The 25457-nt window shown below is 44.6% G+C and overlaps 1 protein-coding gene across 1 annotated transcript in view; it reads right to left on the bottom strand.

Annotated features, from left to right (window-relative positions):
• Positions 1–6370: 6370 nt before the first annotated feature.
• tsga10 (testis specific, 10) overlaps positions 6371–25457 on the bottom strand; it is a 156078-nt gene continuing 136991 nt past the window's right edge. Inside the window, exons 14-17 of the mRNA XM_070892429.1 lie at positions 24715–24917; positions 11602–11706; positions 10733–10879; positions 6371–6766 (exon numbers count right to left, since the gene is read on the bottom strand). Coding sequence (XP_070748530.1) covers positions 6742–6766; positions 10733–10879; positions 11602–11706; positions 24715–24917 — 480 coding nt within the window. The 3' untranslated portion in view covers positions 6371–6741. The remainder of the gene's footprint in view (positions 6767–10732; positions 10880–11601; positions 11707–24714; positions 24918–25457) is intronic.

Below are 25457 nucleotides of genomic sequence, written 5' to 3'. Positions count from 1 at the left end.
CTGACTTATGCCTCGTAGATGATGGAAATGCTTTGGGGAGTTGGTAGATGAGGTACTTGCTGCAGAATATGCTGCCTCTGACCTGCTCTTGTGGCCACAGTATTTATGTGGCTGGTCGAGTTAAGTTTCTGGTTAATGGTGACCCCCTCCAGAATGTTGATGGTGGGGGATTCAGCGATGATAATGCTGTTGAATGTCAAGGGCCAGTGGTTGGACTCTTGCTTGCTGGAGATAGTCATTGCTTGTCACTTGTGTAGCGCAAATGTTACTTGCCACATATCAGCCAAAGCCTGAATGTCGTCCAGGTCTTGCTGCATACGGGCATGGATTGCTTCATTATCTGAGGAGTTGAACACTGTGCAAACATCCCCATTTCTGACCTTATAATGGAGGGTAGGTAATTGATGAAGCAGCTGAAGATGGTTGGGCCTAGGACACTGCTCTGAGAAACTTCTGCAGCGATGTCATGGGGCTGAGATGATTGGCCTCCCACAACCATAATCATCTTTGTGCTAGGTATGACTCTAGCTAGTGGGGAGCTTTCCCCGATTCCCACTGACTTCAATTTTAGTAGGGCTCCTTGATGTGCTAGCATTGTGGTATTGAGTTTGCTTGTGCCAACGTAACCATTTTAAGATGTACTATGGGACACATCAGCTGTTAGATTGCGCACCAATTAGTCTTCATTGCAGCCTAAACAGAGTAATTGCTCAGTCATAGATTCTAAAATATGGTCCACTAAAAACATTTCCTTGCTTAACTAGCAAACATGTGAAGAATGTGGCAAACTATAAATTCTATCATGAATTTTGCTTCTGGAATGCAGTTTAAAAAAAAAATCTGTACTTATTAAATGATTGATTATAATCAACACAGCATAAGCTTCAGACATAATGGCCGTGAAATTGGGATAGGTTGCACCTGTTGCTTGAGCGCTACAGGTGCCATTTGGGGACCAAACTGTTCTGCCACGAATCATGTGGATGCCATTTTGGTGAATGTGTTAGCACGGATGCAACTAACATCCACGGGAAGTTTGCAGAGCAGACAGATCTCGATGTCAATCAGCGTGAATCACAGATCTGACGCCAGTGCTGCCATTTTGGAGCTCAACGGTCCAGCTGATGCCCTCTTAACCTTGCACGGCTGAACATGCATTAACCAGCGGATAGGACCCCCTCCCACCAGCGCTATTGAAAGGGATCGTCAACTAATGACAGATTAGTTGTTGGTTGATTTCTTCTGGCTGTTGGTATAATTCTACAAATGCTTGGTGCTTACTATAGTTGTTTCAAGTTTCAAGCAGGGCAAGGACCGCATTGCCAGTGGCTGTGAAGGAGACTGGGGCGATGAACTTTTAGGTTTCTGGCTCCTTCCAGGCTGGAGCTGGAAATAGAAATATTTGCAACATCTTGCAGTTTGCCATCCACTGTTGTGTAAGGGAGGTAAACTGAGGCACTCTATTCAAAGAGAGATAACTACATTTTGCTCTCTCTTGACAAAAACCAGCAGGGAAAGCTAGGATTACAGGCTTCCCCCGGTGCAAGGTGCCATTGAATGCACATACATTGTCTTGCAGGTTACGCATGTCAAGTCTACCATGTACTGGAACCGAAACGCATTCCACTCCCACAACATCCAGCTGGTGTGTGACCAAAGGCAGCGAATCATGCAGGTCAATCCCCGGTATCCTGGCAGCAGTCATGGCACCTTCATTCTGTGGCAGTCCGCTGTGCCATCTGCATTTTAGCCATCATGGCAAACCAAAGGGTGGCTACTGGGCGAATAGGGCTATTCCCTAGCCACTGACTCCAACCTACTCCCCAACTTCTGTCTGAAGCTAAACCAGACTGATCGCAACCTTGGTGTCATATTTGATCCTGAAATGAGCTTTCGACCACATACTCGCAGCATTCCCAAGACCGATATTTACACCTCCGTAACATCGCCCGTCTCCGCACTTGCCTCAGCTCATCCACGCCTTTGTTACCTCTAGACTTGACTATTCCAACACACTCCTGACTGGCCACCCACATTCTACCCAATGTAAACAAAAGGGGATCAAAAACTCGGCTGCCTATGTCCTAACTCACACCAAGTCCCGGTTACCCATCACCCCTGTGCTTGCTGACCTACATTGGCTTCCGGTTAAGCAACGCTCATCCTTATTTTCAAATCCCTCCATGGCTTTGCTCCTCCCTATCTCTGTAATCTCCTCCAGCCCATAACCCTCCCCACCACCCCCGAAGATGTCTGCGCTTCTCTAATTCGGCCCTCTAGAGCATCCCTGATTATAATCGCTCAACCGTTGGTGGCCATGCTTAGGCCCAAGCCTCCGGAACTCCATGTCTAAACTTCTCCACCTCTCTTTCCTCTTTCAAGATGCTCCTTAAAACCTACCTCTTTGACCAAGCTTTTGGTCACCTGCACTAAATTCTACTGATGCGGCTGGGTGTAAAAATTTTACATTTTTTATCTCATAATACTGTGAAGCGCCTTGGGATGTTTCACTATGTTAAAGGTGCTATGGAAATACAAGTTGTTGTTGTTGTGTGAATTCCCTTGGTGCCTGTCTTCCGTGTCCCTTTGCCTGTCCTGATGCTCCTATGCAGTGCTACACGAGTATCTGCAACATGGCTGGTAGAATGCCGCTGAATTTCAGTGGAGGAGACTGCAGCTGGCCTTGCAGGACAACCTCGAGAAACTCTGGGCTGAGAAGGTCCGGCTGCGGGCCGCACCATCTCGGCATGGATGGCACCGTCTGGGCTGGCTGGCTGGCTGACAAACAACAGCAAAGGCACTGGCAGAGTGGCAGGGTTGGGAGCATGAATGCTGTCATCCTGAGGGAGGACAGCAGGTTTGTGCTCCATGGAGTCTCTGCCACTCAACGGGGGTGGTTCCTCAGCAATCTTAGTTATCTCCTGCAGGACAGATTGCTGGACTGCTGTGACACCATGCAAGCCCCCTTTGAACACTGTAATCCACAGCCATCATGGCAGCAATCTTGTATGACAGCAGTCTGAGCTCCCACTGTTGTAATAAAGACTAAGGTCACACTAAGTTTAGCTCACAGTACTCAGCCTCATGGAGTTCTTGTATACCTAACAGTCAACCTGTCCAGCAACACAGAACACAAATGCAAAGCAACAGTGTGGCCCCCTCCCGCAATACATTACAACAAACTGCATACACCGAGATGGAGATATAACACAGCCATCACCTGCAGACATGCACCTCACTTTCCTTCCCCCCTCCACTTCTTCTCCCCACTTCTACCCCTTCCCCTCCTTGCTCCACGCCGCCTGGCTGAAGAGCTCCTCAGGCAGTGCCTCATTGGGGAGGATGAAGGCAGAGCCGGTGGTTGCACAGATACGGGAGCAGGGGGTACCGAGGTGGGAACATTCTCAGATCCAGAAGCAGCATCTTGCTCCTGCCTCTCGTGTCGTTGGCACTGGGGGTGCAGAACCTAGGGGTGGAGTGCCGCGCTCCGGGACTACTGGGAGGCCTGTGCCACAAGTGCCACCAGACCTGCTGCGTCCACGAAACCTCCGTGGGGTCGGCGCTGTCCTGGGGACACCTGGGGTGCCCTGTGGCGAGGTGCTTGGGCCCGGTACCTCCAGAGTGGAGGTGGGAATGGCCGGAGGAGCACGAGATGGCCTTGGGGTGGAATGCCTTCTGGAGCCTGGCGATGCAGACTCCTCAAAGTCCGCGCTCTCATCCCTGGAGAACAGACCCAGCTGATTAACGGGTGAAAATTGGAACTCCTCAGCACCAGATGTAGGATTGTCCGGCAAGTCCGGCCCCGTGCCCCCACCTTCTGGCCTCGGGACGCGCTGCTGGCTGAGCTGCAAAACACAAATGAGGTTATTAGAGAAAGGGTGCTAGGGTCACAAGGTGAGTCCAGCGCTACACACAGCATATGCACGACAAAAGCACCACCGCTATCAAAATCATCACAGACATCATATTTCATGACCATCAACACATTATGCATTGCAATGATTCTCATGAGGCCAGCATTATTTATAGGACAATTTTAGAAATCATCTATCATATATTATTGTTTGGATATGAGTGGGTGTGGCATCTATTGACTATACATCACACACGTGGCATCACTTCAGGGTGTGCAGCTGCCTGCGTGGCCGTCCGCGGGTTGCTCCCCACGAGTGCGAGCACCCGCTCCTCAATGTCAGTGAGGTCGCTGGTGACTGTTAGCCCCTCCACCCGTTCACCTCTGCTCAGAACTATTTGTCAAGAGCTTCTTCTGTAAAAGGTAACAGGACGACATGGCATGAGATCATTGCGTGATATCATTGCTAGATACTGTCACAGAGACTGATACAACACATAACCGACAGATGTAATCATGATTTTTATGATAACCGTGAACGCAGGCCGAGTACAACCTTCCTGGTAAAAGTGAAAGATCTCACATCTGATGATATTCACTCATGACTCTTAGAAATCAAATTATATAAATACATAAGTACATGTAAATAAATTTAATATTTATTCTTGCGGATCCGACAAGGTTGCTTGTGGCATTGGTTGCCCTCACGCACCTCATTGATCGCCGACGAGACCACCTCTGCTATCTCGGCCCATATCTTCTGGTAGGCCTTTGGGGTGGCTTCTTGTGTCAAATCACCCCAGCGTGACTGGATCTCCTGTATGAGGGAGGCATTAGCCTCATCCGAGAACCTCCTCGCTCTTTTGCGCCCTCCAATGTGCTCTTCTCCCAGCTCACTGCTCTCGCCAGCGTCAGTCTCCACAGCGTGCTGTGTCGTCTCCTCCACTCCCTCCATTTATAGGCACCAAATTTGGAAAAATATCAGACTGGTAACAGCCAAGGTCTTTTTCACAATTTGCTATAAAGTTCGAAACTCTCCCTCCTTCCTCCCAGAACAGCCAAACCAGCAGCCACACCACATCCACACATGCCTTTACTCCCTCTCAGCTCCCTCTCTCTCTTTCTCCTCTTATGCACATGTCATTATGACTCTTGACCTCCTGAATCGTGGGAATCGAGCGTTGCCATGCCGTTGCTAAGGACGGCGACACTTTACAGCAGAAGATCAGAGATTTAACGCTAATGCCCATTTCAGATCGCTCGTGGCAAAGCCCAATTTTTAAAATGGAGACTAGGGGCTTTGAAAATGGGTGACAAGCCGGCGGTGATCTGAAAACCCATTTTTACCACCCACGCTGGAAATAACGCCCATTTTTGGGCGATCTGCACAAAAGTGTAAAATTTTGCCCATTGACCTGAAACATTAACTCTGTTTCTCTCTCCACAGATGCTGTCTGGCCTGCTGAGTATTTCCAACATTTTCTGTTTTTATTTCAGATTTCCAGCATCCGCAGTATTTTGCTTTTGTGTTGTGGTAGGATAAGGCATTTGAAGATTCATTCACTGACCTTGACCGATCGTGTGAGGTCATTGAATTTCTTGCAGCACTACATACAGGTCCTCGGGGCTATACTGGCACTGATCTTCACGGCTATCTGCTCCCACTGCCTTTTGAGCATGTGTATGGAGGGCCACCAAGCCCCCTGCGATTACAGGACATCTCTCCTACTTTCCACCTTCTCCCATGTTGTGCCATTCTTCACTGTTTCCCAGATCAGAGTCACTTCTTGAAAATTGCCAGCATCCGCGCCAGCCACAATGCACCTCCCCTTTAAAAGGTGCAGGCTAGCTTTAACTGGCGCCAGCAAGCAACGATTTTGGAATTGCTGCAGATGGGTGCAGCCAATCAGCAACGCGCTCCACTTCCTGTGTTGGGTGCTAACAGAGCGGAAGCACAGTGTGAGGGGTGCGTAGCGCTGCCTCGTAAAAAGGGCCCCTCCCCTTCATTAAAAGGGAGGGCCAAGCTGCAGACTCTGCAGGTCCCTACCAGGACCACTTGGGAGCAGGGTGCCATGGCATCAGCGGAGTGCCGGGCTGCCAGATCGTGGCATGGACTCCACGTTGAAGGATGCAACAGGCCACGACATGCAAATCGGCTGATATTTTTTTCCCCACGCACGCCACCTCCCCTTTAACTCGCGCCCTGCGAGCAGCCTGCTGCCCAGTATGCTTCCCCTGAAGCTGTTGCTATGATCACCCGGCACAGCTTCAGGGGGCACTCCCAACTTTTTTGCTCCATCATCGCCGGCGCAGTGGAGTGGGGCGCTGCCAGTTGCCGCCGCTGCTAAACTCCTGCGGAATTGAGTCGTCGTTAGCGGCACCGTGATCAGGGGGAAAAGTAATTAGCACCCCCGGGGCACAAACGGGAGGCACAAATGACTCATATTTCTGCCCCTAAGTTTCTTCCTCCTGTTCCAGTTTATAACAGTGGCTATAGAAAATATTGTGTACAAGTGGTTCGTCTTTCAATGAATTTATTGACATCATTTAACTGCGTGTGTTCAAATTCAGTTAATGATACTGGCTTAAAAAGTTGAGCTAGAGCACAAGACATAGAAATGTCTATAGATTATGTGACAATGAATGAAAAGGTCATTAAAAGTTGCATCTCTTCGCGCTTTTTAAATTCCCAAGAAGGAAAAACAAAAGCTGTAGGCAAAGTAAAATTCTCTGGCATATTAGGTGAAAGTATGGGCACTTCATTAACACGTTCAAACAAAATTGGTCATACAGAATTCACTTGAATTGAAATGGAAGATCTTCCTCTTGAATGTCTGCAAGGTTCATTTTCTTTTCCAAATGATTGTGGAGATAAATCTTCAGTAAAGTCAGAACTCCTTTAAAGATGATGCTCTGGATGGAAACAAGAATAATTCCAATTTAAAATAATTCAGAAGTTGTTGCGTTTTTGTTTTAAATGTTGTTGCTTTTCAGTGTCTATGCGTGGTCTACATAACGAAGTGAAGTGGCAGGCTGAAGCAGCTAGCTCTAATATTGATTCTGAGTACAAAACCAATTGGGGCTCAGGTTCAGCAATTACCTCCACATAAGAATATAGGATCAGACACTGCAGAGCTGGGCAGCAACGAGTGAACTGGCAGGCTCTTACTGTAAATAAATCTAAAGACTTCTCCTCAATCATTTAATGAACCAGACAGGCAAAAACACTCCAGGTTATGGGATCCTGGTCATGCTGAGCAGGTTTGCAGGGCTGAAGATTCACACAGATTATGCCTCAGCTAAATCAACCTAAATTACTATAAGCTCCTTAAAATTTCCACAGCTATTACAGTCAATTTTTATAACTCATAATAAATTCACCAATGATTGTATTTTGATGCGCATACTATTCTTCATTGTAATACCAAACTTCAATCACTGCTATGAGCTAGTGTGAAAATAAAAAGTCTGTTTTCTGTAACACTGCTCAATGGCACTGCAACCTGAGAGTACAAGAAATGTAATAGCGATTCAAAACAATTAGTTCTTCATCAGGCTTGTTTCAGATGGCCACCAACTTAACACAGTTATGGCAAAGAAAAAGCATTGCAAAAATACAATATGGGCTTTTGAGCATAATGCGTTTTTTTAAATGTTGATTTATGTATTTTGACAAATGAGAAAAGGTTGTGCACATGATGTTGTATCCAGTAATGGCTGGATAAAGTTTTGAAATTAAAATCATATTTATTGTGTTATACAGTGTTACGGACTATACAAAAAATATATATTTTTAAATTATGATTTCAATTTTTTTCTATCTTCCTGGCTGTGATGGGAATGCAAATGATCTGCACCACCACTATGAACATACGAACAATGACGGACAGGTAAAGACCATCTGGTCTATCACGCCTGTCCCACGAAATTGCTAACCCACCCCCATGTTGATAACTAAAGACAAGACCCTTTTTATCTGAATAAGTTTAACTGCACTCAACTATTAATAGGAGTTAAACCCAGGTTACTCGTGTATGAAGTGTCTGAAATGGCGAAGTCACCCATGTATCTCTCCTGTATGCAGGTATCACATCAACACTCTTAGCTATTTGGCAGTTCCTGGAATCAGAGCAGTTTACAGCACAGAGGGAACTATTCAGCTCATCATGTCTATGCCAGTTCTTACTCTGCAAGAACAATCCAAAACTGATCCCACTGCCCTGCCCTGCCCTCTTCGCACGGTACAGACGCAAAAGTGGAAACAACATGAACAATCAAAACAACCATAACAACTTGATCACTTAAATCACTTGTGTGGAGATATGTCAGTCAAAAAAAATTCTTTCTAGGCACCGCGTGGTACTAAGGTTAGAGCATTAAAGGCTGACACCATGGAGTGAGGGATTTGAGGGGGGGGGGGGGGGCGGGGGGTAGTCAAACTCATTCTCCAGTCTGCTTTGTTCCTGATCGGAGCTGCACCCCACAGGGAAAAACTGAATGAAATGGTTCCCTGTAGGTGGATGAAAATCAGAGGGAGGAGTTGTGCCTGAAAGTCCTTTATGCTGTCTGACAGTGAGCTGATGGGAGCATTGACATTGAGACTGGGAGCAAGCTGGCCAACCAACCAACTTTCCAACTCAGCAGAGATGGTGGATCGATGATGGATAATTTGACATTTTAAAAAGGATTAGACTGCTGCCAATGAAATAAAGTAGTTGCACATGTACAGTTCCAGTGGGGTTTTTTGGTTGTTCTCACCAGACGTTGCACAGATTGGTGAGAGAAAGGTGAGGGGTAGAAATTTCAGGCATTGTGAGGTCTGTAATGTAATAAAGGTGATATTAGGATGTTGTCAGATTGAGAGAGTGTTATTGTACTCCCCTGGGGTGTCTGTTGTGGTTTGAACACATGGCTGGTGAACAGAATGCAGGCACAGGATGTTAGGATTTATTCGGCTGGGAAAAGGATCATTGAGAAAGTGGGTAGAGACAGTGTGGAGAGAGAGAGAGAGAGAGAGAGAGAGAGAGGGGATCGCTAGACAAAGACTGGGGAGGAAAACGAGAGGGAGGATGGAGAGGAACAAGATAAGAGAGAGAATGGCAGCAGTGTGATTAGTTCATCAGAATGAACTGCTAAAATTTCAAGTAAAATTTAACGAGGAAATGTGACTTGAAGGCGATATTAAGATGTTGTCAGATTGTGAGAATTTTATTGTACTCTTGTGGGGTCTGTTTATCGTTATCAAGTCCTCTTACTGTTGCGTTACTTTTTCTTATTTGGGACCTGACATTTATGCGCAGAAAGCTTCCGCGCAGCTTCCGCTTCATTGGCAGCAGTCACTCTGTTTTTTTTAATGTTTTAATTTCCAACTGGGCATGATATAACAGTGACGACATCACAAAGCAGCTTTAACTGATTTCTTTGAGCTGTGAAAATGATAAAAACACAGAGCATTGTGGAGAATGGCACAAGCCAGTGTAAACCAGCAAGTCCAAGGCCGAATCTCTGGTGTGCATTTACTGAGCTGTGGTAGGGCTTCGATGTCCCTGGGCTAGGGATGGGGAGAAACAAAAATCAGAACGGATTACACTCCTGGTGGCTATGACGTGATCCCTATTGGAAAGTGCAGATGAACAGATGTAGAGTGAAGCCAAGATCGGTTTCACCTCTGATGCTTTCCACACTCAAATAGCCTGCCAACATTCACTGTCTTAAGTTCACACAATAAGGAAGCCTTTTTGGAAAGTAGCTAGAGCTTGTGGATTTATCATCATCTTCATAGGCAGTCCCTCGGAATAGAGGAAGACTTGCTTCCACTCTAAAACTGAGTTCTTAGGTGGCTGAACAGTCCAATATGAGAGCCACAGTCACGGTCACAGGTGGGACAGATAGTCGTTGAGGGAAGGGGTGGGTGGGACAGGTTTGCCGAATGCTCTTTCCGCTGCCTATGCTTGATTTCTGCATGCTCTCGGCGATGAGACTCGAGGTGTGAATCTATACGCCAGCAAGGAATCAGCACTTTCACAAGCGGTGGGGCACAAAATCCTCCACTCATGAAGCTGATTTCCGTGGTGAAGTCATTTGTGAGTTACCTTGTTTGTTTCATTTGACCATCATAGTTGCCCATGACATCATATCCTCCGTGTAACCAATCGCTTTGAAAGCAACAGAATAGAGCTGGTTGGTATTTGAACGACCCTACAAGATACTACTACATTTCATAAGAACATAAGAAATAGGAGCATGAGTAGGTCATTCGGCTCCTCAAGCCTGCTCCGCCATTCAATAAGATCGTGGCTGATCCGATCTTGGCCTCAACTCCACTTCCCTGCCTGCTCCCCATAACTCTTGACTTCCTTATCATTCAAAAATCTGTCTATTTCCACCTTAAATATATTCAATATATATTTCAGTATCCTGTATATAGCCCAACCCTCTTTCTTATCCTGGGGCTCAAAAGTAGAACCCTATTGTAGGTTCAAAAACAGTACAACCTGCCTGATATCTTTTTTAAATACCAAGCACAATCCCTGTTAACTGCTTGTGGCTTGCAGCCACCAACTGTAGGCAAACCCTGCCCTCAGTATGTAAGAAACTTCCACCTAATTTAAGAACAGTGTACAAGTATATGGAACCTGATAGGAGATTGGCAATGGTTTGGCTAAATGGACTAATGGCCCCTTTTTTTTCAAAACATTACTATATTGTGATGAATTAATGCAATTCTTCTAGTCACTTTATTGAAGTCTATGATTATTTGCTGTACATATAGCCAAAGTAGATCAAGTCAGAACTACTTTTGGATTTCTGAACATTTTTAGCCCGATTAAGGTACACGCTTGAGCAACATGATTGCATGAATGTATGCGCCAAAGATACCTGTTCAGTGATCTGTTTAGGGTACAATCAGGAGATCGGCGGCTAGAACGGTCTGGTGAATGTGATGCTGGACTTAAAGAAGGTTGAGGTGGTGATGTAGTACGGTAAGAAGGGCCATGTCGACGAAGCTCCTGCACAGCACATTCCCTGTAAAAGTACATTTGGAGAGCTTTTAATTAGCAAAAAAAAGCACAACATGACTGTCTCGGTTACACTATCATTTCATATCGGATTTATGCCAGTAGCAGTGTAAATCCAGCACAAGAATCATAATTTGGAGCAGTTAAATCACACTTCAATTTGCTATATTCTAGTTACCAAATAAATTGGAGGCAACACAATAATACTCCACTGAGGAGTCACTGGACTGCTCAAGTTGATACAAGCACCTTAGAACACAGCTCCCCCAGGAGGATTTGTGCAGAAATGGGAAAATATTTGGCCCAGATTTTCTGCTTTAGGAAGTGCTAGCCCACAATTTTCCTGTCCATTAAAATGAAGAGGGGGAAATCGTGGGCTGGCGAGAGGACAAGCAGAAAACCCCAGTTTCATAACCACAATTGTACTGATATTTCCCTGAGCTTCACCACCACCCTCTGCTTGATTCATCTTTGGGTGAACGTCACTGGATGCTCCAGCTTCTTCTGAAACTCAGAATGCCATACCTCTATGCACATACCTGCATACAAACAATAGGGCTGCATGTTCTATAGGAAAGTGCAGCATCTAGTGTGCGCAGGGAATGTAATCCAGTTGGCATGATCAATGCAGCATTGTTTAATGTTGTGGACTAGTAATTATCACACCAGCATAAAGTAGTTAGATAGAGACCATTATAACAGTGAAAAAAAACCAAAACATACACGTGCCTTTCAAATCGCTCAGTACCCAACTGCCGCTTCGCCATATCTAACTCGGTTTCAAGCATTGCGGCCTTGCTCCTCAGTTGAGAAATTTCACGGGATTGAGATGCCCTGTCAAACACAATATTAAATGCACAATAAGTCTTGCGCATGACATAGAGGAACAAAACTATTAAATCTGGATTCCTTGAGTAAAAGTTCTTGAGGATATTTACTTTAAAAAAGTGTTGTTTATGTTCTGACTGACTTTTCAAAGTCAGAACCCCATCTGTAGGATAAACAAGGAATGACTACTCCAATTGTGAGTGGGCCAGTTTCTTCTGTTGTGCAACACTGATAAAATGTTGTCTGCATCTACTGAGTTACTGGAAAGCACGTTTAATGACTTGAGATAATGTTATTCAATCAATAATCGATATATGTTTATGTGGTCCAGCTGTTACATCACTACAATTTCAAATTAATCAATACAGCAACAGATTAGTATAGGTGTGCTCATCACGTCATCAGTGCTAGTAAGATACGCTCTACAAATCGCTTGCTTGCTGGACTGATAGTCTGGAAGCTGTCCATCATTAATGGATGTTGCAGAGGTGGTGCAATATTTACTAGTACCTGCTCTTTGTCTCTGGAGCCAATCGGGTAGAATTACAACGGTCCTGAAAGGATAAATATACCACAGAGAATACCACCGACTCATTGGAAGTCTCATAAAAAATTGGGCCAATTAACTTAGGATAGAGGAGGTAGACTACACTGATGACAGCTATGTCACCGAGAAGCCCGATGCACTGATTTCAAAATCTGCATTGTGGCCGTCTCACATCCTTGTGCGCTGACTGTGGTGATCAGAGGCATCCTGATTTTTTTTTCAAAAATGAATAAATTAAACCTCCGCTGATGAGGCTAATGCTATGATGAAGATTGTGTGGGAACTACATCTGCATTTTCTGATTTCAGAGGATTTATTTTCTTTAGTCTTGATCTGCAAAATTACTAATAAGCACTTAGAAATTGTTTATGGTGTGGTACTGTGCCAGACTGACCAATAATGTTTGATATTTAGTCTGTGGTGCATTTGCTAGTTTGGGGAGAAGAAGGGGACTACAATTGACGTCAATACATTTGAGTAGTAGGGGTGAGGCAGGAAATCACCAGGATTATTTTCCATGACACCTGCTGGAAAGTGCATGTGTGTGGATGCCCGCAGAAGACAGGAAGACTGAGATCATTGTGACGAGTTGAATGGCCTGCTGACTCACTGCCCATGTTCCTAGATGAAGAATGGCCACTTACCAATGGAACCATACCCAAGCCGGAGTTATAATTTTCACGAGAAAAAGGAAGAACATTGGCAGGGAAAAATGATTTCTTAGTTAGAAAATTACAGTGGTCAAACGTATTCTAAAAGGAGTGACAAGTATTAGATACTGCATATAGGATTCAGTTAGGGGTGACATAAGTAATTCATGAATGGTGTTGAAATAGCCAACAACAATGAAGCTGAAAGAGGTCTATGGATCTGTGGTGCAGCAAACAAAGCAAAAAGAAACCTGAATTATATAGTGTCAGAAACAGCAGTGGCCCTAAGCTTGAACCTCCTACCCCATATATATTCGCCATCACAAAGGCCGCCCTTCTACGTCGGCAACATTGCCCATCTCCACCCTTGCCTTAGCCCACCTGCTGCTGAAACCATCTATGCATTTGTTACTTCCAAACTCAACTATTCCAATGCGCTCCTGGTCGGCCTCCCATCTGCCACCCTCCATAAACTTGAGCTTATCCGAAACTCTGCTGCCATTATTCTAACCTGCATTAAGTCCAGTTTACCCATCACCCCTATGCTCGCGACTAGTCCACCAACATTTCGATTTTAAAATTCTCATCCTCGTGTTCAAATCCTTCCATGGTCTCGTCCCTCCCTATCTCTGTAACCTGCTCCAGCTCTACAACCCTTGAAGAACTGTGCATTCCTACAATTCTGGCCTCTCGTGCATCTCATCTCATCTCATATCCCCTTGGCGATATCATCTGAAAACACGGAGTCAGTTTTCACATGTACTCTGACGACACCCACTACTACCTCTCCACCACTTCTCTCGACCCCTGCTTGGTAGCTAAATTGTCAGATTGTTGTCCAACAACAGAAATGATCTCCAATTAAATATTGGGAAGACCGAAGCCATTATCTTTGGTCTCCACCACAAACTGTGTTCCTTAACCACTGACTCCATTCCTCTCCCTAGCATCAATCTGAGGATGAACAAGGCTGTTCGCAATTTAGGTGTCATATTTGATCCTGAAATTAGTTTCCAGCCATATATCCGCGGCATAACTAAAACCGCCTTTTTCCACCTCCGTAACTTTGCCCGCCTCCATCCCTGCCTCAGCTCTTCTGTTGCTGAAACCCTCATTCGTGCCTTTGTTACCTCTAGACATGACTACTCCAACTCACTCCTGGCTGGCCTCCCACATTCTACACCACATAAACTTGAGGTCATCCAAAACTCAGCAGCCCATGTCCTAACTCGCACCAAGTCACGATCACCCATCACCCCTGTGCTTTCTGATCTACATTGGCTCCTGGTTAAACAACGCCTCGATTTCAAAATTCTCATCCTTGTTTACAAATCATCTCATAGCCTTGTCCCTCCCCATCTCTGTAATCTTTTTCTGCCTCACAACCCCACAGGATTGATTTTTTTGAGGAGGTAACGAAGAGGGTCGATGAGGGTAGTGCATACGATGTAGTATATATGGACTTTAGCAAGGCTTTTAATAAGGTCCCACATGGTAGTCTGGTTATGAAAGTTAAAGCCCATGGGATACAGGGCAAAGTTGCAAGTTGGATCCAAAATTGGCTTGGAGGTAGGAAGCAAAGGGTAATGATTGATGGATGTTTTGATGACTGGAAGGATGTTTCCAGTGGGGTTCCACAGGGCTCAGTGAAGAGGAAAGTCATGGGCTGCAGGAGGATATCAATCTCCTCTTCAGGTGGGCAGAACAGTGGCAAATGGAATTTAATTCAGAGAAGTGTGAGGTGAAGCACTTTGGGAGGGCTAATAAGGAAAGAGTATACACATTAAGCGGTAGGCCACATAATAGTGTAGATAAACAAAGAGACCTTGGAGTGCTTGGCCACAGATCCCTGAAAGTAGCAGGCCAGGTGGATAAGGTGGTTAAGGCGGCATATGGAATGTTTGCCTTTATTGGCCGAGGCATAGAATATAAGAGCAGGGAGGTTATGCTTAAATTGTATAATACTTTTGTTAGGCTGGAGTACTGTGAGCAGTTCTGGTCACTGTATTATAGGAAGGACGTTATTGCACTAGAGAGAGTGCAGAGGAGATTTACTAGGATGCTGCCTGGAATGGAGAATCTTAGTTATGAGGACAGATTGGATAGGCTGGGTTTGTTCTCATTGGAACAGAGGAGGTTGAGAGGAGACCTCATTGAGGTGTACAAAATATTGAGGAGCCTGGACATAGTGGATAGTAATGGCCTATTTCTATTGGTGGAGTGGTCTATTATGAGGGGGCATAGTTTTAAGGTGGTTGGTGAAAGGTTTAGAGGGGATTTGAAGGGGGGCTTCTTTATGCAGGGGGTTGTGGGAATCTGGAACTCGCTGCCTGGTGGATGCAGAAACCCTCACCACATTTAAGAGATGGTTGGATGGGCACTTAAAGTGCAGTAACCCTTTAAGTATCATTCGTCAGTCTATCTTAGTCAATTCACGTCTCATACCATCGAAGTTACCTTTCTTTAAGTTCAGGACCCTAGTCTCTGAATTAACTGTGTCACTCTCCATCTTAATGAAAAATTCAACCATATTATGGTCACTCTTCCCCAATGGGCCTTGCACAACAAGATTGCCAATGAATCCTCTCTCATTACACAAGACCCAATCTAGGATGGCCTGCTCTCTAGTTGGTTCCTCGACATATTGGTCTAGAAACCATCCCTTATACACTCCAGGAAATCCACCTCCACCGTATTGCTACCAGTTTGGTTAGCCCAATCTATATGTAGATTAAAGTCACCCATGATAATTGCTGTACCTTTATTGCACACATCCCTAATTTCCTGTTTGATGCCACCCCCAACCTCACGACCACTGTTTGGTGGTCTGTACACAACTCCCACTAGTGTTTTCTGCCCTTTGGTGTTCAGCAGTTCGACCCATACAGATTCCACATCATCCAAGCTAATGTCCTTCCTTACTATTGCATTAATCTCCTCTTTAAACAGCAACGCTACCCCACCTCCTTTTCCTTTCTGTCTATCCTTCCGAATATTGAATACCCCTGGATGTTGAGTTCCCAGCCTTGGTCAGCCTGGAGCCATGTCTCCGTAATCCCAATTACATTATATCCGTTAACAGCTATCTGCGCAGTTAATTCATGCACCTTATTACGAATGCTCCTTGTATTGAGACACAGAGCCTTCAGGGTTGTTTTTTTAACACTCTTTATCCTTTTAGAATTATGTTGTAATGTGGCCCTTTTTGATTTTTGCCTTTGATTTCTCTGCCCCCCACCTTTCCTTATTCTCCTTTCTACCTTTTGCTTCTGCCCCCATTTTATTTCCATCTGTCTCCCTGCATAGATTCCCACCCCCCTGCCATATTAGTTTAAACCCTCCCCAACAGCACGAGCAAACACCCCACCTTGGACATTGGTTCCGGTCCTGCCCAGGTGCAGGCTGTCTGGTTTGTACTGGTCCCACCTCCCCCAGAACCGGTTCCAATATCCCAGGAATTTGAATCCCTCCCTCTTGCACCATTCCTCAAGCCACGTATTCATCTTAACTACCCTGCTATTTCTACTCTGACTAGCACGTGGCACTGATAGCAATCCTGAGATTACTACCTTTGAGGTCCTACTTTTAAATTTAACTCCTAGCTCCCTAAATTCAGCTTGTAGGACCTCATCCCGTTTTTTTAACCTATATCATTGGTACCTATATGCATCACGACAACTGGCTGTTCACCCTCCCCCTCCAAAATGCCCTGCAGCCGCTCCGAGACATCCTTGACCCTTGCACCAGGGAGGCAACATACCATCCTGGAGTCTCGATTGCAGCCGCAGAAACGCCTATCTATTCCCCTTACAATAGAATCCCCTACCATTATAGCTCTCCCACTCATTTTCCTGCCCTCCTGTACAGCAGAGCCACCCATGGTGCCATGAACTTGGCTGCTGCTGCCTTCCCCTGATGAGTCATCTCCCCCAACAGTACCCAAAACGGTATATCTGTTTTGGAGGGAGATAACCACAGGGGACCGCTGCATTACCTTCCTTCCACTGCTCTGCCTGATGGTCACCCATTCCCTATCTGCCTGAGTAACCTTTACCTTCGGTGTGACCAACTCACTAAATGTGTTATTCACGACATCTTCAGCATCGCGGATGTTTCAGAGTGAGTTCATGCGCAGCTCCAGTGCTGCAATGCGGTCTGTCAGGAGCTGCAGCTGGACACACTTCATGCGCACATAGTAGTCAGGGACACTGCCCTGACTTCCCACATAGCAGAGGAGGAGCATGACATGGGTCTGGGTTCTATGCCATGACTTAACCCTTAAATTAACTTAATTTGGCAACAATGCCAAAGGTTACCTCCTGCTAAGGAAATAAAAAGAAAAAGAAAAAGATTAAATACTCACCAATCCACTAGTCAATCACTTACCCACTTGGCTGGGATGTCACACTTTGATTTCTTTTTACTTTTGTTTCACCACAGCTACCATTGAGAATCTCAGCGTCATGTTCGCGACACATGGTCTGCCTGACAACGGATCGTGCTTCACCAGTCAGGAGTTTCAAGAATTCATGAAACTCAATGGCATCAAACATGTAAGGTCAGCACCGTTCAAACCTGCATCCAATAGGCAGGCAGAACATGCTGTCCAAATCATAAAGCAGAGTATGAAGCGAGTAACCCAAGGGTTACTGCAGACCCGCCTGTCATGCATACTGCTTAGTTACATACAGGACAAGACCACACACGTTTAGCGGGGTCTCGCCTGCTGAATTAATGAAGAGAGGTCTTAAGACCAAGCTATCTCTTGTACACCCTGACTTGAATAATCATGTTGAATATAGAAGACAAAGTCAGCAAGGGTATCACGATCACGCAGCTGTGTCACGCAATATTTCTGCAAATGATCCTGTATATGTTCTGAATTCTGGTCATGGTCCCAATTGGATCGCTGGTACTATCATGGCCAAGGAGGGCAACAGAGTATTTATTGTCAAGCTCAAAAATGGGCAAACATGCAAGAAACATATGGATCAGACAAAGCTGCGGCACACAAACGAACTGGAACAGTCGGAGGAAGAGACAATTGATGACCAACCAACCTACCCCCAGCCATCAGAGGACTCAGTGGTCATCAGTGAATCAGGTGTTTCAATCACTGATATGTTCAATGAAAATGGACTTTCACTCCCTGACATGGCCATTGCCATTCCCACCAGGTCAGCCATCCAGCCACCAGTCACAACTGGCTCTGAACACTCACCCAAGGCTGGAGTTGAACTGAGACAGTCAACCTGCAAGCATAAAACATTGGACCGTCTCAATTTGTAAAAGACTGTGCTAATATCTCAGGGATGGGGTATTGTCATGTAGGTACTTTTGGGATCACTAGCCACTAGTTGGAGGCCATTGCGCTGCACGCACGTGTGTGCAGCCCAAGTATAAAAGGCCAGCCATTTTGTCTATTAAGCACTTTAGGCCTCAATAAAGCAGAGCCAAAGTTATACCTCTTGGAGTTAAACAGTACTCAATCTAACAGTTATTGCATACACAACAGGGTTTTTATTTGGTTTTTGCCTCTCCCAGGAGATCACATGGCTCCAGTTGGGGTGGAGTGTAGAAGGTTTCAGTATAGAAATATAGAAACACAGAAAATAGGTGCAGGAGTAGGCCATTTGGCCCTTTGAGCCTGCACCACGATTCAATAAGATCATGGCTGATCATTCCCTCAGTACCCCTTTCCTGATTTCTCTCCATACCCCTTTAGCCATAAGGGCCATATCTAACTCCCTTTTGAATCTATCCAATGAACTGGCATCAACAACTCTCTACAATAGGGAATTCCAAAGGTTAACAACTCTCTGAGTGAAGAAGTTTCTCCTCATCTCATTCCTAAATGGCCTACCCCATATCCTAAGACTGTGTCCCCTGGTTCCGGACATCGCCAACATCGGGAACATTCTTCCCGCATCTAACCTGTCGAGTCCCATCAGAATCTTACATGTTTCTATGAGATCCCCTCTCATCCTTCTAAACTCCAGTATATAAAGGCCCAGTTGATCCAGTCTCTCCTCATATGTCAGTCCATCCATCCCGGGAATCAGTCCGGTGAACCTTCGCTGCACTCCCTCAATAGCAAGAACGTCCTTCCTCAGATTAGAAGACCAAAACTGAACACAATATTCCAGGTGAGGCCTCACCAAGGCCCTGTACAACTACAATAAGACCTCCCTGCTCCTATACTCAAATCCCCTAGCTATTCTCCAACAGTCTATTGACTCTGGATCGGTTCCTATGGGCTGGATGGTAGCTAAAGTAACACCACTTTTTAAGAAGGGAGGGAGAGAGAAGGCGGGTAATTATAGACCGGTTAGCTTGACATCAGTATTGGGGAAAATGTTGGAATCAATTATTCAAGATGAAATAGCAGCACATTTGGAAAGCAGTGACGGGATCAATCCAAGTCAGCATGGATTTATGAAAGGAAAATCCTGCTTGACAAATCTTCTAGAATTTCTTGAGGATGTAACTGGTAGAGTGGACAAGGGAGAACCGGTGGAGGTGGTGTATTTGGACTTTCAAAAGGCTTTTGACAAGATCCCGCACAAGAGATTGGTTTGCAAAATTAAAGCACATGGTATTGGGGGTAATGTACTAGATAGAGAACTGGTTGGCAGACAGGAAGCAGAGAGTCGGGATAAACGGGTCCTTTTCAGAATGGCAGGCAGTGACTAGTGGGGTGCCGCAGGGCTCAGTGCTGGGACCCCAGCTATTTACAATATACATTAATGATTTGGGTGAGGGAATGGAGTGTAATATCTCCAAGTTTGCAGATGACACTAAGCTTGCTGACGGTGTGAGCTGTGAGGAGGATGCTAAAAGGCTGCAGGGTGACTTGGACAGGTTAGGTAAATGGGCAAATGAGTGGCAGATGCAGTATAGTGTGGATAAAAGTGAGGTTATCCACTTTTTGAAAAATTAGCAATTAGCAATCTTGTTGCTTCTACGAGATATTCTCTCATCCTTCTAAACTCCAATGAATACAGGCCTAGTTGATCCAGTCTCTCCTCATATGTCAGTCCTGCCATCCCTGGAATCAGTCTGGTGAACCTTCGCTGCACTCCCTCAATAGCAAAAACATCCTTCTTCAGATTAGGAGACCAAAACTGAACACAATATTCCAGGTGAGGCCTCGCTAAGGCCCTGTACAACTGCAGTAAGACTTCCCTGCTCCTATACTCAAATCCCCTAGCTATGAAGGCCAACATGCCATTTGCTTTCTTCACCGCCTGCTGTACCTGCATGCCAACTTTCAATGACTGATGAACCATGACACCCAGGTCTCATTGCACCTCCCCTTTTCCTAATCTGCCGCCATTCAGATAATATTCTGCCTTCGTGTTTTTGTCCCCAAAATGGATAACCTCACATTTATCCGCATTATACTGCATCTGCCATGTATTTGCCCACTCATCGAACCTGTCCAAGTCACCCTGCAGCCTCTTAGCGTCCTCCTTACAGCTCATACCACCACCCAGTTTAGTGTCATCTGCAAACTTGGAGATATTACACTCAATTCCTTCATCTAAATCATTAATGTATATTGTAAATAGCTGGGGTCCCAGCACTGAGCCCTGCAGCACCTCACTAGTCACTGCCTGCCATTCTGAAAAGGACCCGTATATCCCGACTCTCTGCTTCCTGTCTGTCAACCAGTTCTCTATCCACATCAGTACATTACCCCTAATACCATGTGGTTTGATTTTACACACCAATCTCTTGTGTGGGACCTTGTCAAAAGCCTTTTGAAAGTCCAAATACACCACATCCACTGGATCTCCCTTGTCCACTCTACGAGTTACATCCTCAAAAAATTCCAGAAGATTTGTCAAACATGACTTCCCTTTCATAAATCCATGCTGACTTGTCACTGCTTTCCAAATGCGATCTTTAATAATTGATTCCAGCATTTTCCCCACTACTGATGTCAGGCTAACCGGTCTATAATTGCCCGTTTTCTCTCTCCCTCCTTTTTTAAAAAGTGGTGTTACATTAGTTACCCTCCAGTCCATAAGGACTGATTCAGAGTCGATAGATTGTTGGAAAATGATCACCAATGCATCCACTGTTTCTATGGCCACTTCCTTAAGTACTCTGGGATGCAGACTATTAGGCCCCGAGGATTTATCGGCCTTCAATCCCATCAATTTCCCAAACACAATTTCCCACCTAATAAGGATATCCTTCAGTTCTTCCTTCTCACTAGACCCTCGGTCCCCTAGTACTTCCGGAAGGTTATTTGCATCTTCCTTCGTGAAGACCATAATCAAAGTATTTGTTCAACTGGTCTGCCATTTCTTTGTTCCCCATTATAAATTCACCAGAATCTCATTGCAAGGGACCTACGTTTGTCTTAACTAATCTTTTTCTCTTCACATATTTATAGAAGCTTTCGCAGTCTAGTCAGTTTTTATGTTCCCGGTAAGCTTCCTCTCGTACTCTATTTTCCCCCTCCTAATTAAACCCTTTGTCCTCCTCTACTGAATTCTAAATTTCTCCCAGTCCTCAGGTTTGCTGCTTTTTCTGGCCAATTTATATGCCTCTTCCTTGGATTTAACATTATCCTTAATTTCTCTTGTTAGCCACGGTTGAGCCACCTTCCCCGTTTTATTTTTACTCCAGACAGGGATGTACAATTGTTGAAGTTCATCCGTGTGATCTTTAAACGTTTGACATTGCATATCCACCGTCAAACCCTTTAAGTATCATTTGCCAGTCTATTCTAGCCAATTCACGCCTCATACCGTCGAAGTTACCTTTCCTTAAGTTCTGGACCCGAGTCTCTGAATTAACTGTGTCACTCTCCATCTTAATAAAGAATTCTACCATATTATGGTCACTCTTCCCCAAGGGGCCTCGCACAACAAGATTGCTAATTAATCCTTTCTCATTACACATCACCCTGTCTAGGATGGCCAGCTCTCTAGTTGGTTCCTCAACATATTGGTCTAGAAAACCATCCCTAATACACTCCAGGAAATCCTCCTCCACCATATTGCTACCAGTTTGGTTAGCCCAATCTATATGTAAATTAAAGTCGCCCATGATAACTGCTGTACCTTTATTGTATACATCCCTAATTTCTTGTTTGATGCTGTCCCCAACCTCACTACTACTGTTTGGTGGTCTGTACTCAACTCCCACTAGCGTTTTCTGCCCTTTGGTATTCCGCAGTTCCATCCATACAGGTTCCACATCATCCAAACTAATGTCCTTCCTTACTATTGCGTTAATTTCCTCTTTAACCAGTAACACTACCCCACCTCCTTTCCCTTTCTGTCTATCCTTCCTGAATGTTGAATACCCCTGGATGTTGAGTTCCCAGCCTTGGTCACCCTGGAGCCATGTCTCCGTGATGCCAATTATATTATATTCACTAATTGTTGCCTGTGCACTTATTACGAATACCCCTTGCATTGAGGCACAGAGCCTTCAAGCTTGTCTTTTAAATACACTTTGCCCTTTTGGAATTTTGCTGTAATGTGGCCCTTTTTGATTTTTGCCTTGGGTTTCTCTGCCCTCCACTTTTATTTTTCTTCTTTCTATCTTTTGCTTCTGCCCCCATTCTACTTCCCTCTGTCTCCCTGCATAGGTTCCCATCCCCCTGCCATATAAGGGGTGTCGCAGTTGTGTGAGGCGGACTGGTTGGGCTGGGTGATCTTTGTCTTTCCGTCATTGTTCATAGGTTTATATTTAACCTTTAGGGCTACTGACCAAGGACCATGTGGCTCTTGGTCGGCTGGCGTGGACACAATGGGCTGAAATGGCCTCCTTCTGTGCTGTAAACATTTATGTTTCTAGATGTCTGCGCTCCTCAAATTCTGCCCTCTTGAACATCCCTCATTATAACTGCTCTACCATTGGTGGCCGTGCCTTCAGCTGTTTGGGCCCAAAGCTATGGAACTCCCTCCCTAAACCTCTCCACCTCACTATCTCTCTTTCCTTCTAAGACGCTCCTTAAAGCCTACCTCTTCAACAAAGCTTTTGGTCCTCTGCCTTAATTTCTTCTTTTATGGTTCGGTGTCAAATTTATGTCTTGTAACATGGCTGTGAAGTACCTTGCAATGTTTTACTACGTTAAACATGCTATATAAATAAAAATTATTATCTCCACTTCTTTCACCCCTCCATTGGTGGCCATGCCTTCAGCCGACTAGGTCCTAAACTATGGAATTTCCTCCCTAAACCTCCATGCCTCTCCATCTTTAAGGTGCTCATTAAAACCTACTTTTTTTGACCATGCTTTTAGTCACCCATCTCAATATCTCAGTCATTGGCTCAGTATCAACTTTTGTGTGATTACGATCCTGTGAAATGTCTTGGGATGTTTTAAAGGTGCTATATAAATGCAAGTTGTTATTGTACTCAAAGTGGGGATTGCTGTATTTGCCTACTTAACAAAATTTGCAAGCAATCCATTGTATGTGAAGCGCTTTAGGGTATTTGAGAAATGTGGTAAGGTGCTATTCAAAAGCATGTTCTTTCTTTCATTATCTTACCTATTTATTTTTCTTAGGGAAAGGTCCATTAGCAGAGAAATGTGGGTTTGTTTCCTTACAACAAAGAAGGTTAAGTGGAGATTTTATCGAGGTGTTCAAAAGATTTTGATATGATAAAGTGGGAAAATCTATGTCCTCTGATTAGTTGATAACTCGAGGGCATAAACTTAAGATCACCACCAAACAAATAGAGAGAGATTAGAGTGTTTTTGTGTTATTCTGAGGGTTCGAAAAGTGATGGGAATAAATATTTGAAAATTAAAAATGTTAACAAATATGGGAAAAAGGCAGGGGAATAGGGCTAAATGGATATCTCTTTCAAAGAGTCGACAGAAGCGTGATGGGCTGAATGACCTTCCGTGCTGTACGGTTCTGTGATATTGCCTCCTATATGAGGAAAACTGGATTGGCTCGGCTTATACTCACTGGAATTTAGAAGAATGAGAGGGGATCTCATGGAAACTTATAAAATTCTGACGAGACTGAACAGGATAGATGCAGGAAGAATGTTCCCGATGTTGGGGAAGTCCAGAACCAGGGGTCACAGTCTAAAGATAAGGGATAAGCCATATAGGACCGAGATGAGGAGAAACGTTTTCACCCAGAGAGTTGTGAATCTGTGGAATTCTCTGCCACAGAAAGTTGTTGAGTCCAGTTTGTTGGACATATTCAAAAGGGAGTTAGATGTGGCCTTTACGGCTAAAGGGATCAGGGGGTATGGAGAAAAGGCAGGGGTGGGATACTGAGGTTGCATGATCATATTGAATGGCGGTGCAGGCTTGAAGGGATGAATGGCCTACTCCTGCACCTATTTTCTATGTTTCTATGTTTCTAATCCCCAAAGATAATCAAGTGAACCTACAGAGTATTTATCCATCTCACATTTCCAGCGTTATCGCTCGCTTCTTTCACTGGGGCTAATCATATTGGAGCAAAAACTAATTAATGAGGAGAGAAACATATCAAGAAGGCTCACTTAATAAAATACTTCCAATAACAACAACTTGTATTTATATAGCGCCTTTAACGTAGCGAAATGTCTCGAGGTGCTTTACAGGAGTATTATGAGATTTAAAAATAACACCGAGCTGCATAAGTAGAAATTAGCGCAGGTGACCAAGGTAGGTTTTAAGGAGCGTCTTGAAGGAGGAAAGAGAGGTACGAGAGGTAAAGAGGCCTTGGCTACAGAAGGCACGGCCACCAATGGTTGAGCGATTATAATCAGGGATGCTCAAGAGGCAGGTTCACATCTTACACATGCAGATGGATAGTGCAAGGCACACATAAACACAGTACTTACAGTTTACTGTCAGCCAAGGAAAGCTTATCTTTGAAGAGCTGTATTTCAGTCTCTTTCTCTTGAGTGACCATTTGGCTTTGGAACTTCTTCTCCCGATTAGATGCCAACAGAGATTCCAGATTTTTTATTGAAGTTCTCTCACTTGAAAGCTGATTTCTTAAAAGCTCTATTTCAGAACGGGCTGATTCAAGCTCACTTAGAACCTTATAGAAGCAAAGTAAATACCATAACATTTTTGATAAGCAACTATGTTGTTATTTTACAAACTTGGCTAAAAAACTGTAACTCTAAATGTTATTGGGTTATGGCTGAAAACAGTGTCTACTGTTCTATTAAAATTCCCCTCTAAAAATTACAGGCTAAACCACCTATTGAAGTAAAATAAAAGTAACTTTGATCCATGTGTAGCTTTACTAAAGATGATCGCATCTGACAGTGATCGAAGAAAGATTCCTTTGTGGATGCTATTTTCAGTGTAAGCTTTCTGGAATTAATCCTCACTGCACTGGTTAGGCTGCTGGTGTCACAGAGTTCATAACCTATCTTATGTTAAGGCTTTTAGGTTAATATGCAGCAAAACGGCATCAAACTTTGAAGTGGCTGGCTACAAAGTAAGTTGTCAGTAGGTCAGGTGCCAATTTCTTTCAATATGACCCCGACCTCCAAAATAGATGGGAGAGACCTTTGAGAGCAAGGAAAACAGAAACAAAATAAGAGAATAAAAAAAACTCAAGAATAAGAAA

Source organism: Pristiophorus japonicus, chromosome 10, assembly GCF_044704955.1.
Source record: "Pristiophorus japonicus isolate sPriJap1 chromosome 10, sPriJap1.hap1, whole genome shotgun sequence".
NCBI classification, from domain to species: domain Eukaryota; kingdom Metazoa; phylum Chordata; class Chondrichthyes; family Pristiophoridae; genus Pristiophorus; species Pristiophorus japonicus.
Note: the sequence above shows the minus strand (reverse complement) of the source record. Positions and strands in the feature narration are given on the sequence as shown.